This window comes from Brachyistius frenatus, unplaced genomic scaffold, assembly GCF_029030835.1.
Source record: "Brachyistius frenatus isolate BFR_SWC_R1_liver_20210118 unplaced genomic scaffold, ASM2903083v1 Contig_37, whole genome shotgun sequence".
Lineage (NCBI taxonomy): Eukaryota > Metazoa > Chordata > Actinopteri > Embiotocidae > Brachyistius > Brachyistius frenatus.
In genome coordinates, this window is record NW_027210636.1 from 3,287,103 (window position 1) to 3,303,261 (window position 16,159).

General features: G+C 42.7%; 1 protein-coding gene across 6 annotated transcripts in view; it reads right to left on the minus strand.

The window, feature by feature from the left end:
- The window catches only part of arvcfb (ARVCF delta catenin family member b), a 221,081-nt gene that overhangs the window by 26,498 nt on the left and 178,424 nt on the right, over positions 1–16,159 (minus strand). For all 6 annotated transcript variants that reach the window (XM_069701664.1, XM_069701663.1, XM_069701662.1 and 3 more), the window contains one exon: positions 14,731–14,802. In XM_069701664.1, coding sequence (XP_069557765.1) covers positions 14,731–14,802 — 72 coding nt within the window. The remainder of the gene's footprint in view (positions 1–14,730; positions 14,803–16,159) is intronic.

A 16,159-nucleotide genomic window follows, 5' to 3' on the forward strand; every position in this document is an offset into this window, starting at 1 on the left:
TTAACATGCCCAACTTTACAGCAGAAATAAACATGTTTACAGCCTAGTACGAAACAGTTTTGGTCTCTACAGTTCAATTCCCCGTTCATGACAACGGGGGGTAATTTTAATATAATTCACCTCGTTAAATTAAGGCTTAAAGTTATGCATCAACAAGGGCGGCGGTGCTTTGAGTGACAGGTGGGTGCCGTCACAGTTGGCGAGCTGCCTGCAGGTTTCAGCAACCAGGCCTCATTCGTCCTGCCTTAGCGCCACCCATGCACCACCTCTTTGCCCATTTTTAGATTAGCTGGGAGTAAAGCTAAGTGATACACTGTCAAGATGGCGACAACTTAGAGACTCCCAGAATTCAAACTAAACACATGTGAAGTTCTTGTTTGATTGAACCTGTAAATGAATGTAGCAGTGCTTAACTGAAGGTTAAACCAGAAACAGTGAGGATTAGCTGAGGAGCTTGATGCTGCTGACAACAACTGTTACTAAATAAATAGACACACCAACAAACACTAGAACCAGCCTCCACTTCTTGTCAGGTGTTTCTTCGTCATCTATTACAATCAATAAAAGTACAATAAATCTGGTATCATACTTTACTTAATAACCAAACTTAAATGAACAGAACAAATTCCTTAATAAGACAGCAGGAGAAAGACAAATATTTTAAAAAGCATGTGAGAGATACATACTGTAGGTAGTTGGACAGATTTCAGTCTCTACTAACAGATTACTGTAGCCATCATATGAATAGGTAGAAGTCTGGCAGCTGCCATCTTGAGTTTCCCGATGATAGGGACCATCATCAATTGAAGTCTTTCCCTTTGCTGACTTCCGTCCCACTTGATGTGACTGCAGCTGAAGAGCTTCAGTCTTACACTGGTCAGCTGCTCACAGCCATGAAGCTGCCACATGGAGAAAATGCCTCGCTATCAACAGCAAGCTGCCGATACATGTCTGGACTATGCTCGTAGTTTGGTTACAAATGGAGAACAGATACAGAGGAGCCTGCTGCTCTGTTGGCTCCAGCTGCAGCTTTCCTGTTTCTCGTCTTGCCTTCTCCCACCATCTTTTCTCGCGTCTGCCTCTCTTGAAAATCTCCCGAATCACCACCACAAACAAACAACAACAAAAAAGTAGCACACACGCTAAATCTACTTTACCTACTGGTGTAGACAATATGCAGAAATCAAAGAGTACACACTGGTAGTAATAGGGTTGCTACGGAAACCCGTTCTCCATCGCCACTAACAAATCTGCTCATTCAGTGTTCAGTTGAGACAGTTGGGCCAGTAAGAGCAACAAAAAAAAAAAAACAAGGAAAAAGGACAGTGCAACTTTTCAGTCCACCTGAAACACCAAACAGCATCATTTAGAAGATGAATGTCATTTAGAGATAATGTGCTGAGGATAGAAACTGGAAAGCTAAATTGGAAACTGGGCGAGTTCGCATCCATACTGCAGTTCCCATAATTTCACAGCAACTGGCCAAAACGCAACACAGAGAGCTGCAACTAGTGGCTGAGCCCTGCTTGTGCCCAGAGTAAGTTTATGTTTAACAGCTCGCAGCTCCATCAGATGCTTTAATGTGCAGTGGAGAGGCAGGCGTGTGTGTGTGAGTGTGTGTGTGTGTGTGTGTGTGTGTGTGTGTGTGTGTGTGTGTGTGTGTGTGTGTGTGTGTGTGTGTGTGTGTGTGTGTGTGTGTGTGTCTGCTTTCTGAGACAAGTGTATCTCAGCATCACCTTGAGTGCCTGCTCTCCTTCCCCAGGCAAGTCACGTCCTCACCCAGACACAAACGAAACTAAAAACTCAGGCAACAGAGAGAGGCTGCCAGAGAAGAAAGAGATAGAGGGGGAGAAACAGGTGGAGAGAGGAAGAGATGAAGATAAAGAGAGAGGGGGGAGGTGTGGGATCTCACAGAGGAAAGCAGTGTGGGGGGATGGGGAAGGGGGTGAGTTGGGGGTGGGCGAAAAGCGTTTCCCATTTCCTGTTTTGGCAGTTTTTGGTTGCTCACCTGAGCCCGAGAGCCTGAAATACAAGCTTAAGTTGTCGGGGCGATGTCGTGCTTTCACCACAAATTCCACCTTACAGTCAATTCCCAACATGCTCCACCTCTTCACGTCTGACAGGGATTTCACGGGGAGATCGTGCATCGACAGAAGTGAGGAGGGAAGTAAGAGGAAAACATGGGGAATGAGAAACAGAGAGGTGGAGGAGAGGAGGATGGGGGGGTAGAGAAAGGGAGCAAAGACAAAAAAGAAAGGCAGGAAAAAGAAAGGGGAAGAGGGAAAGAGGAGAGAGTGACAAACAAGTAAAAGCAGAGGAGCAGGGAGGGAAGGAATAATACAGCAGGCGAAGGAGAGGAGAGGAGTAAAAGTACGAGGAGTACGGAGGCTGAAGGATGGATGGGGAGAAGGAAGACATCGTGACTGAGTGGATTTGAGCTATGAACGTTGCATGGTGGATGGGACAGCTGTCTGGTAAATAGACTGCAGAGGTACGTATATCATTTCAGGGCAAAAACACAGCAATATAAAGGCAAAGAAAAAAGCCATCTACAATCAACCATAAGAACAAAAAACAATGCACTGCAGCACAAGCTAAATGATGGACTCTGCAGTTTGGGGTTGGGGGGGGGGGGGTGTTAGGAGTTAGGGGTGTCCAAGCCTTTGGGAATAAGCCTGGATAATCCTGTGGACTGCTGGTGTATGTGTGTGTGTGTGTGTGTGTGTGTGTGTGTGGTGGTGGTGGTGGTGGTGGTGGGTTAATAGAGATATGGCAGTGACTGGAACGAGGACTGGAGATAGAAGCAGAGGACTGAAGCAGATGTGGAATAAAGGGGCGGGGTGGGGGGTGGGGGTGGGTGTAGGCTGATTAGGGGCTGAGCCTGCAGTCTGGGTGATGGAAAGGAATAAGGCTTAAACACACACATACACACAGAGACTGGAGTTCCACTGGCTTTCTTTGTTGCTTTTAAAACTGCCGACAATATAGTCGTCAATATTTGGTATCAATAAATACAAATTCAATACAAATAAAGCACAAATACACAGATGCAGGTGTTTGATATTAAAGAGGTGTACATTATAAACTAATAAGACTAATATTCTGCATTTAAGGAGCTTGAAAGGTGAATTCTTTTCTTTTCAAGTGAATTGACTCCTGAAGAGTGCTGCATCAGCATGTCCAACTAACCATCTTACTATTTAGAATAGGAGCTGAGTGGTGCTCCAGAGCCAAGGAGCACATCATTAACCAAATATATAACTTGGTATTTTTATATTTTCATATCTCCTATGCCAATTCTCCTCAAATATTAATATAGCGTTGTAACTGCCCTTGGTATCAGTGTTAACTGCATATGTGCTCAGGTGGTAATTTTTAAGGGGCGGAAGCTACCTCCACTTTTATATACAGTCGATAGCTGTATGTAAAATATTTCTTTCATAAATAAAAATGCTGAGGAAACATACATGGCTTCTGATTTTGTTCTCGTTGTTAATTCAGAACACATCAAAATAACTAAACTCCACCCGGCTGGTCCACCACAGCCCTCGAACAAGTGCGCCCTCTGTTTCCGGCTAGACTCTGCATCCGCTCTGCGTGATGACGGCTGTGATGGTGTTTGACAGTGGAGGGATTTCCTGTGTCTGGGTCCTTGTCAGCCCCCATCTCTCATTTAAACGCGCCCCCTCGGCTTTGCCTGCACACAAGCACGCACGCACGCACGCACGTACGCACGCACGCATGCACGCACACACACACGTGGCTGATGCCGTGGTCTATTTTTCTTCATGTAATATTTTCTGTCCCTGCAACACCCTGATAAACAACACCTCCCCTAATAGCATCATAACACCACCCTCATGGTCAAGGGCGCAGTACATTGTTCTTTGTGCGAGCATATGTGTATGTGTGTGTGTGTGTGTGTGTGTGTGGCAGAGTTTGACAGAGTATTTGCGGGCGTAAATGAGCTTGTACGCGTGTGTGTGTGTGTGTGACTGTGCTTGTGGACAGCTGTATGAATTAGGATTTGTGTGTGCTTATAAGAGTCAAATGAAAGGCAGCGAGGATGAGATGAGTTGCCCCCGCCGGCTTAAATGAACCCATCGTCAAATCAAACGTGCATTAAAAATCCCAAAATGCCTGTGATTATAGACCAGTCAAACAGATTGGCTGCGGATGCTGAAAAAACTCCCCACCAAAAAGCATTTCATGTCGCCCTCTTCCCACTCGCTCTCTTACATAAATAGACGCTTACATCTTTCTCCTTAGACTGCTTATGCTTTCTCTTCGTCTACTCATCTCTTTCATGGCTGTTGTCGCGTCACGGAAATATATTGCAACAGCTCCGAGACCTTGGCCTCTCCACTCTTCCGCTTGTTTGCAAGGAGAGCAGAAACTTTCTGTTGCTTCGGATAAAAGCGTCATTTTAGTGCTTAAAATAAAAACCATGAAACATAATGCGGCCCTGATATACACTCGGACTGATTTTATGTCCAGTGGAGGGACAGTTTGATTGGACACTCGCCAGCGTCCAACTCTCCCTCGATAGTACGCGAGGGCGGCGGTCCTTAGGGTCCATTTAGCCGCTCCTATTTACAACAGTCTAGACTGTTTACGACCCGATATTTCATTTACTGTTTACCAGTAACAGGACAGTGGCAAATTCTGTAGGGGTGGCGTTTTTCTCTTCACTAAGCCCCTGTTGTAGCTCCAGCGATGCCAGTCAGCACGCCATTAATCTGCTTTTAATTAGATTAAAGCGTCTCTCGCAGAAACAGGAAGCAGCGCTCTTGTGCCTCAAACGGGGCCAAACAAAGGCTCCAATTGGCAAGTAAATCTCACAGCGCTTCCTCCTACTTTACTGGAAAAAGTCTTGTCTCATAATTACCACTTGGCTCCGACAGTGCAGGTTTGGGGAGATGGGGGAGGCGAATGACATGGTTAATCATCTGAAGACCCTGATGTTGCACTTTTTTTTTAACAATCCCATAGATCATCGTGGGAGGAGACAGGGGGGCAACTGAGCTTTCTAAGGGTAAGGAAAGTTGAGAAACAGTTGATCGCTGCTGTGCTAGTGGGTGGAAGTGCTGTTAAGTTTATGCACCGCCACAGAGGAAGTGCTGGGAATTGGAGGCGCCCCACTATCCTTTACCAAACACAGGTGGATAAATGCTACCATGCGTCAACACACACAAACACGTTCTAATCTGCAAGGACTTCACTCCGCTAATGATGTGTAGAGCAGCCACTGAGACCTCCTGAGAATAGCATTATTATGCAAACCTCTTTGTATTTCTAACAAAACACAAGGTGGTACCACTTTAACAAACCTCATTTGTTTGTTTTTTTAAACTCTTCGCCTTATTATCACTCCTTTTCATCACTGGCTGTGTGCGACGGCTCATGAGAAGGTGGAGAGCTGAGGGGGGAGCCGCATTAGCTAAAATGTCAGCTGCAAGCCATTGGCTATTCATATAATTAGTCGTTTTTCTGTGTTGTGCTTGGTTTTAATATCAAAAACAAAGGCAAGAAAGTGACTGGCGGAAAGGACTGTCAAGTTAGCTGTGGGGAGCTGAGCGCGGTTAGGGGACGGTGGCACTGGAAACAGCTGGAGTGGCAGAGCGGCATTCAGATTTAATCTCACAATTAGCATCTGAGGCGAGCTTTTAACATGTTGGCACACAGTTAAAAACATCACGTCATACTCTGCAGAAAAATACATGCATGAATCCACACTGTTGACTGAGCATGTTCCTTAATTATCTACAGTACTGTGAAAACTTTAGACTTTTACTGTAAACTGACAAGAGCCATAGTAGAGGTCCCTTTCACACCTGACAGTTAAATTCAAATTAAATTCAATTCAGTTTATTTATACAGCGCCAAATCCCAACACAAAGTTATTTTAGGGCAATTAACATAGAAAGGTCCTTAGAACAAAACTTTAGAGCGTTATACAATAGACCCCAATAATTCAACAATTGCCATGAGAGTGACTTGGAGGGAAAAAAAAACTCCCTTTTTTTGTTCGAAGAAAAACTTCCAACAGTAGGAAGGAAAAATTCCCTTTTAACTGGAGGAACCCTCCGACAGAACCAGGCTCATTGGTGGGCGGCCATCTGCCTCGACCGGTTGGGGTTGAGGGGAGAGCAGAGAGAGAAAAGAACAGCATAGAGATCCATGAGAATGACCTGTTGGTCGGGCCAGTATCCAATGAGTGTTTTGTATCCAGGTGATATCTACATGTAATTTAGTACACTTCTGCTCACACTCATCCACATACATGCCTCTCTGTAAGCCAGATTTGAATGCTTTTGATTTATGTTTATGCAAATCTAGGTGGACCCTGCTAGTGGTGGCACCTGCGTTTTAAGTCGAAAAATGAAGTCACAGTTACACTGGTCAGAGGTCAGATTAAAATTGCGCAAAACTGCAGAAGTCAAAAGAAGAATTCTGTCACTTTAATGCAATCATTTTAGCTGTCATTACTTGCCACCACCTGAATCTGCAGACATTTGATTTTACTTATGCATCCTGAAACCGCCGGGGAAATCACACATTTTTTTCTAAATCTGTTGAAAATGCATGTCACAACAGTATTAGTGGGACGTGTTGGCCTGGAGGTAAAAGGTAATCAGAGTTCAGCTGATTTTTCAAGCTGACAATGTGCGCATACTAAAAATGCACCTCACTATAACACTGCTTAAAGGTTAGATATATTGTAAACTGTCTGATTTCAGTCTATCTTGAATGCTTTTTTTTGTGCGCTGCATTTCCTCTTGACTTTTTTTTTATGATAGCTTTCCAATCCACCCAGGACACTCAAAGCGCTATTGTGTAAGAGGACTAATATACACGTAACACATGTGCCTTTACTGACAAGCATCAATTATCTCCTGCTGCTACTTCTGCAAAGGTGCTAAGTGCAGAAAACTGTATAATATACACAGTTCAGATAGAAACACTTAAGAAGCCTGATTATGTTTTGGTTCTTTTAGTTTTGTTAACATTTATTTATCCTTTATTCAACCAAACAATTCTCCTGAAATACAATATTTCTTTTTTGGTTTTGTCCAATTTAGCTTGGCCTCCTCTGCCAGTTGTGACATAAAGAGAACAGAAATATAAAAACATTTGATCACTCATCACACCTCTTGAAATGTTGGCCTCCTTTTCTTGGAGCAGGTTGGAATTCCCTCTGGACGTGTCAGCATCCAGTATAAAGGCAACACGCTACACACTGTATACTTGGCATAAGGGAGGTGTAACGCCAGGGGAACTGTACCGACCGAGCCTACAGACAAGACACAGTGACTGATATATGGTGCCAGACAGTCTGGAACCGACCCTGTGTGGAGTGCATGCTATGTGTCGAAATAGCAGAGAAGATGAGAGTGAGAAAGTATGTGTGAATGAGCATGTGTGCATGCAAGTGTTGTATACTTTTTTGCTTTGAGTGCATGCTTTGTATACGTGCCATTCTCGTCCGCGTGCCCGGGCGGGATGGACGCGAGGTCGCCGGAATCGCTCGCGGGCTCTCAGCTCGCTGCGAAATGTGGCGGCAGGAAGTGAGGAAGCGGAGGTGGAGGAGGGACGGAGGGAGGGAGGGAAGGCAACTGAGTGGTGTGTTTGTTTCTGAACAAAAGGGCAAGTGAGTCGCTGCTGCTGCGATCAACAGGTTTTCCGAGCGAGCAAGAAGTCCGCGAGGCCAGGAGTCAGCGCTCACTATCTGGGTGTTAAATTCCACAGGCGTGAAAACGGGAGTGCTCCTACGTGATACTGCTGCTTGGAATTTAGGATGTCGAGTAAATGATTCATGACATTCAGCTTCAACTTTGGCTGTAGATGCAGAACAGGCCAAACTTTCCCTCCCATCGGTATTGCAGCGTTTCCTCTACCGTTGTCTTGAAGGAAACAAACTACAAACGTGTTCGTAGTTAATTACGTCCAGTAACTACTATTTATTTATTTCGCTCCTGTGCACCCGTTTCATTTCAGTAAAAAAAAAAAGAGAAAAAAAAATCAAAAACATCAGTTAAAAAAAAGGGAAATAAAAGCCTAAAGTGAAGTTATCAATGGGCAAACCTCGACGTCAAACTGCTGAAAATTAGACCAGAAAAATCTGCATTTTTAAATCGCACCCTAAGGATGCTAATGTTAGCATGCGTTCTGCTGCTGATCAAGCCAGCAGTCCAACCCAGAGCTGCACTCCCCGACGAGTAGGTCAGCATAACACCGGTATTGTGCTACTCTAAAGCAGACTGGGCACCAGCATGATGACGCAAAGATGCTTTATCTTGAAAAATTGATCTGCTATGACACATTTGCTCACTGAGGCAGGATGTCCATCAAAGCTTCGAGCAAGACGGTTGCTTTCTTTCGGCGCCGTAGAGATGTCGCAGGGAGGATTAGAAGAGTCAGATTCATGCCACGGGGCCATTAAGTGAAATATTTCACATCCATGTGGGGTGACAACAGCAGAGACAAACAACACTAAAGTGTAGATCCAATTTTCCTCAACTCAATCGAGCCTCTGACTCCAAGAGCTGCGATGCATCAGAGACAGCGACGGCTCTGACAGCAAAACAGTCAGTGTTCATTATAACACAAATAGAGATCTCCAGTGGGTTGATATCAAAGAGGGTTATACAATGCAAGGAAATAACAGCTCGCGCCTGCGTTGCTTGTCAATGCTAAGACCTCTCCGGAAAATTAAATGCTTTGGCTTGCAAGACAAAGCAGTGAGACGTGTTGCACAGTTGTTGTCTTCGTAAAACGCTGCTGTTTCCTCAATTGTTCAATGTGTGTTCGCGAGGCGATGAGAGCACAATAAATCTCCCAGCGACGGGAGAGAGAGCACCGAAGTGTCAGAGAGCAAAGAGAAATGGGAATTAGGAAGCGAGGTAGAAAGAGGAACGGAGGGAGCAGAAGGAGCAAACATGGAAAGTGCTGAGGCTTTTCAAGCTCAGTACCTTTACTGCTTCGTCAGATGGCCCTTGTTGTCACGTGACTAATTAGAAGGTCCTAATGCAGTCAGAATCAAACAGCCTCACTGGAAACTACAAGCATTCATCACGGTGGGAATAAGCTCTGCTAGAAAAAGAAGCGTTCACCCACAAACTTCCCAATTATTTCTTCATATAAAAATGTATTAGTGGAACGTGCTGGCCTGGAGGTAAAAGGCAATCAGAGTTTAGGTGATTTTTCAAGCTGACAATGTGCACATACTAAAACTTCCCCTCATTATAACAGTGTGAAGGTTAGAGAATAACCTGTCAATCACAACTCAGATCTGAAAATTTTATCAGCCATGAATCCTATTGACTTTTATTGTGCACCACCATGAGATTACGTTGGTTGTTTTTTTTGCTCTGCGCAGTGAAACTATTTCGAACTGCTGAATGGATTTTTTTGTGAAATTATTATCTCAAATTAAGTTAACTTTTGAATTTATTTTTTACTTCTACAGCCCATTTAAATATAACATAAGTGCTGTAAAACATCAAACATAACCAAAACAATCAAATAGACTGAAAAAAGATTCAAGCATTAAAGACAAAATCAGCTGTAAAACAAAAAGAAATTCAAAACAAAATTTAGCCAAAAAGAACATACAATGATATACATGTGCAGTTAATAAGAGATCAAATGTATGTGATCCGTTTTAATGACTCCTGCCTTTTCATATACTGCCATCATCAGGTCAATAACCTTTTTATTTGTCCAGCATTTTACTTTATGACCAAACACCAGCAAAATCTTAGATTTCCCCCCCCCTTCTTTTCTTGTAGTTCAGCTCTAATTTCCAGCTATCCATGTTAGTATTAAAGTATAATTAAAAGCTTTGTGGATAAAAAAAACAAAAAAACATACTGAATCGCTGGACTTCACCCTGAAGTCTGACCTCTCTGATGAAATGAGCGCTTGTGCGGTTGGAGCCATGCGCTTAAAGATTTACTTCACTGCAGACAACAAGTAAAGTCACCTTTACTCATCTTGAACAGCGTTTACAAGCTGAGCCGCCTGTACGCACAGCTACAAAGGCCAAAGCCTGCCTTCCTCATCTGTCAAGGTCAAATGATTCACGCCTTAGTTTCGCTGGGGATCAGAGCGCTTGTACTCATCCACTTCGGCTCATTGAAAACACACCCACAAGCTCAGCGGCGATGTGAGACACTTTTCGGTCTCCTGCATCGTGACACCGCTCCGACAATCCAGCGGAGGGAGACGAGAGCCGATGAAGGGGAAGAGATGAAGGATTCAACGCAGGTAAAGGATAATTAATTTGAGACACAGTGTTTCTCGCAGGACGGCCAACAACTGTGTGTGCATTCTCTCAACCTCCTTTTTCAGGCGGGAGGAATCCTCAAGAAAAGGCTGATTTTTAGTTTTCACTGGAGTTTTCTTTCCTTCCACTCTTAGAAAGAAGAAAGCAAAAGCTGCTGCACACACTCAGTCATCACACATCACACCTTCTCCTTTCTCCCATCGTCCTCCCCTCCACTGACCTTTCTCCAATCTAAAGGTAAACGCTGTGGTTTCAATTAACTGCTGAGAAAATGTTTCATCATCTCAGGGGCTGCCGCACTCCCTGGCTCTTTAATGAAAGGCGTCTTTTCACACTTCTTAATTACTTTTGTTGCAGCCAAACTCTCACTTTCTCTGGGCTCTGTTCTAGAACGCATAAATAATGCATCCCCCGCAACTTCGGACTTCTTTAATGATGTATGTGCCTGCAACAGGTCTCCATTTGTAGTGCAACTACATGGGGAAAATAACTCACTTTAATCAGTTCGGGCGGCCACATAATGAGGTGGATGGATTGAGACACTGGCAAGACAAGTTTAGTGGATGAAAAATAAAAATCTTGGATAAAAACTTTTTAATAAGAGCAGAAGAGCAGCTATTGGCTAATAATTCACAGCTAATAGGCCTCATAGATTCAGTCGCTGATATTGGACAAAATTATGTTTTATTTATTTAGAGGACTCATTATTTATAATCTGATTTATTTAGTGTAAACAAAACGCCATAGTTAAAGATGTGAAAGTACGGGCGATCACTTATTCCTTATTTACTGTTTGTGTGGCTTCCACACAGTAACAACAAAAAGAGATGGAAAAAGTCCAGCACATCCCCCGCGTCAAACCACAAATTTATGATTTACTAATAATTTTACGTACAAATGAAAGAAACCAGGAATCAAATCTAAATCGGTGAGCTTTAGAGGTGCTGGTAGACAGTTATGTTAGCTTTTGGACAGAGACAGCTTCCATAGATGTTCTTATCGGACCCTCAGCAACAGCGTGAATAGATGTACATCCAAAAGTGACACTTCTTTAGCTTCTTTAAGGAGCTGCAACAACTCTGAAAAGATTGTTGTGGATTTGGGTTTTCTGTTTTGTGGGAACGAGAAAGGGTCAAATATAATGCTGTGGAAACAAATATATTTTAATAACAGTCGATCCAATGACTACATTCAGCAGGTGGCACACAAATTGTCACCCAACGCTGCAGTTCTACTCATCTCTATGGAGCGCTTTAGCATCTTTTAGCCCATTGTTTTGGTTTTTACAGCTTTACTGTTTTGGTTCACTGTAACTGCTGTGATCAAACTCACTTCCAGTCAGAGCAGGTCGCTGAATTTAGAGGAACAAATTCTAATGAATCTTCTGTACTCTACCTGCACCACCACTAAGCAGCAGAAAGACAAAGATAAATATTACCCGGTGAAACCAGTGGAGCTTTTAGCAGCTTAGTCAATGTTATGTTTGTTGCGCAACTTGTTCTTCTGCCCCCAAGTTGCCAAAAAAACAACGAACAAAGTTTGAAGGATAAAGAATCTCCACCTCACGAGCATGTATCAACGGTACTGGAATCAAAACTGTTGCCTGAACTAAAAATACCCATCAGCCATAGTTCTCTTGTCTTAATCTATTTCCTTCTCTTTTTTTCTTTTCACAACACACAAACAAAGAGATTAATCATCGTCCACTGGCAGGTCCAGTGTGCTCTCTGCATTGACCTCTCTCTGTCCGACATCAGATCAGGACCAGGATACACATATAATCTCCCGTATCTCCCTCAAATCAGAGCTGTTCCCTCTCCCGCTCTCTGCAAACTCTCCACAGATGACCCGGGGAGGTTTGGAGTGCGTGCCCGAACCGCACAAACACACAATTTCATAGATAAACAAACGAGGCTCCCGGAAGACTTTTTCTCGAGTTGCGAGCCCTCTGAACCTCTGATGTTTCCCAAAGTAGAAAAAAAGCGATGAATGCGCATTGAAAGTCAACATGGGCTTTGCTCTGATGATGAGGCTCATTATCCATGCATCTCACTGTTGTTATTCGCCTGCGTGTTCGGCTAATAAACGTCAAATATGATTTGTCCGTCCGTACGGGAGAAAATGCCACACCGCTCTCTCCAACGTGAACCCACAGACTCCTTTCAACTGTGCATGGCATTTAGGCCTAAAGCGATAATTGCTTTCTGTGGAGTCAAAACTCCGAAGGGTGTTGTTCCCACATTGTGTCATGTAATCGCAGCACAATTGTAACTGCGATAGATCCTCCGTTGCAAAATGCCAGCTTGGCTTTTACCCACGAAAACCCAGCGAGAGGAAAATATTAATTATCATCCTTGGAGCTCATCTGCCTCCCTTTACTTTAGGAGTGATAAATTAAAAAAAAGGGCAAAATCGGCTTAACTTGGAAAAGCACAGCAATTAATTGTGATCTAGTTTAATGAGAGCCCACTTTGCCGTGTTAATGTGGCTAATTAACAGTCAAACAGGAAGTGATATTGACTTGGAGTGGCTGCCACTAAACATTGATGAAGGTGCTGATGTGTAAATACTACATAACGGTGTGTAACAAGTGCAGGCCAATTCCACAGACACCTCTAGATGGATGGACGGCCGCTGTCTCTTTCACACACACACACACACACACACACACACACACACACACACACACACACACACACACACACACACACACACACACACACACACACACACACACATTTCCTCAGAGTAACTGACTCATACACACGTTCTATTTCCATCCGGATGTGTGTGCTGCATCCTAATTTGCTTTCATAACCGTTACAACTGCCTGCTAGTGCCAAAAAAACGAAAGCCAAGAGAGTGTAAATGCACATACACACAGTTGAGGAGTCCGTCCTTCCCGACAGCAGTGAATTCAACTTTTCAAATGACAGCAAAAAACAAATGTTACTAGAAACCTTTCTGTGTTACTGACGGTAAATTTATGCTACATAAGTCCGAGGCTACAGTTCCACTGGAGATAATGGATAATAATAATAATAATAGTACTTTATATTCAGGTACCTTTCCTAATCTTTCTATGGGAGCTAAGCTAAATTAATGAGCAAATATTTTTTTTATGGCAGTAATACAGAATGTTATGAAGTAGCTCAATTTAGGATTTAAATCACAGGTTTACCCAAAACACAGACACCTAGGTAGTTTATCTACTTTATAATTATTTTGTTAACGGCATCTCCAGAACGTTTGCAACATATTATAACAATCACTGTCATTATTAGTTCAAGCAGAGGTTCCCAAACATTTCAGATGGTGCACCACTATGTAGTAGACCAAACTTTCCAAGTACCACCTCCTACATAAAAGACATAAAAAAATGTTTCGACCAATTATCCGTCAAGCTGACGTCTGCGTTATGTCGCCATGATGTCATGTCACCCTACATGGCTAAGCTTATTTCTGAAATATCTAAAATAACTAAGAACAACATCTTATGAAATTGTAACTTGATATATATATTTAATACCTGTTGTCTGTAATGAAATGAAATGTTGCTGTTTCAACTGTGCAAAAGCTGAAGTCTAAAAATGACAGTTAACTGTTTTATGGCAAGTTATATGAGTTTTATGTGCCAACGTACAATCCTGGTGTCCTCTGTTTTTTGTGTTGCTTTGCAACCAGCAGAGACTTTAGGAAGTTACTTGTCGCAGCCAAGAAATAGTTTGGCAGCAGACCATCCTACATAAAATGATGAATTGTTGATATTCTTCTGTTTTGTGCATAAATTACAGCTTCACAGGTGCTTTATATGGATTTTTGGACAGAGCCAGAAAAGCTGTTTCCCCGTTTTTCTAGTTGTAATAAGATACGTTAACCAGCAGCTGCCATTTATATTTGGTTCATATTTGCTACAGAGATATGAAAGTGCTATCAATTTTCTCATCTCAGTCGTGCCAAAAAAGAGCCAAAGTCTCCGGTTCATCGTTTCCTAGTTTTAAATTACACATACTGTGACAGAAGACTTTTTTCCGAATCACACATTTCGAGGCTCCACTGATAAATAACAGCACAGTACAATTCAACACACACAACAATAGAAACTCTTAAGCTGTAAACTTGGTAGAGCTCAGTATATAATAAGAGACTGTTTATTTATTGCCTTTTGAGTCCCGGTGCATTGTTGCAGTGTTTAACAGAAAAAGAGAGCTTACACTATTGATGCTCTCACAAGCTGCCAACAATTGACAATTTCACTGGAGGCACAAAACCATCAAACAAAGCTAAATCAACAGCTAAATAACAGGCTGACTCTTTTCCATTAAAGGCCTCCCACATTTTTGTTGACCAACACACCTGACCCCGCCTCCAACCACAACCATTGGATTTCCGTCTAGACTGAACAAAGGGACGTTTTTTTGCCCAGACAGACGAGATCCTACCTTTCGTCGGCTCTGTGCGCTGGGGCAGATCCAATGTGTCGTAGTTTTTGTCATTCTCACCATTTTTTCTGCCTGGATGGAGAAGAGAAGAGGGGAGATGATGTCAGTGACAGACACCTGGATTGTGAAGTTAATATCACGGACACCAGGGTTAGACGATATGGGCTCAAAAGGGTGATTTCTGTATTTTGGGACTACTAATACAATTTTTTTTATTTTAATAATAAAATAGCCTTTGAAAAACAATAACACCACCAATAAAACTATAGATGGGTTATAAGATGTAAATGTAAATAACAGAGGTTAAAAGAACTGGTAAACGTACATATCGATTGGACCCACGATAAAGCATGAATGTATACATGTACACACAATACAGAGAGCTAGAATGATAACATGATATGTACAAACACAGATGTAGAAATCACAATCTCTTCTAGAGTGTCTAACATACAGAGACATGAATTACATCACAAAAACACTGTATGAACTACACACACATAACTACACACCAGCCCTCTACACTCTCTTTAATGCATACACTTTCCAAACGTAACAGCAGTGTTTCCTTAGCATCTAAAACACCTTGAATAATGCAGTGGCAGATGGGGAATGGAGTACAGGGGAGAGGGGGGATTGCAGCTCGGCCAGCTAATGGTCAGCTCGCATGCATACTGTATGGACATGCCCACGGGACACTACAGAGATACAGACACACAATGGCCGATCCCTCAGCTCGATGGAAGTAAAATCTGCGGTCACCGGGGGCGGGGCGAGGAGAAGTTACGAAGTGCTCCCTCTTGGCTGAGCCACAGCTTCCCTTCAGGAAAGGAGCTTATATATTCCAGCTGTCTAAATCCCAGTTAGGAGACATACAGTTTTATTTCAAAGGTATCTGCTAGTTTGTGTTGTTTTCCTCCAATTTGATACATCTGATGACTCATTTAGAGAAAAATGTGTATGAATTATTCTTGAATGAATCAATCGAATATTTGCTTAGAGTAGTTTGGACAATGGACAGCTTCACAATTTCATTGTCAAAAGATACTTTCAGATATCAGCAGCAGTTATTGTTACCATTTTCTGAAGTAACAGCACAGAAATAACTGTGAAATAGTAAGTTCTGCCTTTGTGACATAAAAACACTGACAACCTCTAAATTTTTCCAAAGAATAACAAATCTGCACAAATCTGTTTCAGTATCAATAATCCAGATGATGTGATGTGAAGTTTCAATGCACACACAATCAATCACACACAAAAACAGGGTCTGCAGCAGAGCTTGACATTTAGGCTTACAAAGAATACAAAAGGTTCAACTCGGATCCAGTTAGAGGTGTTGGGAATCGTTTTATGTGGTGTCTAAGGGGTTGTAAACCTCAGTTTAATTTGCAGATGGATTTCTGCTTTTGATTTTCCATTACAGCAT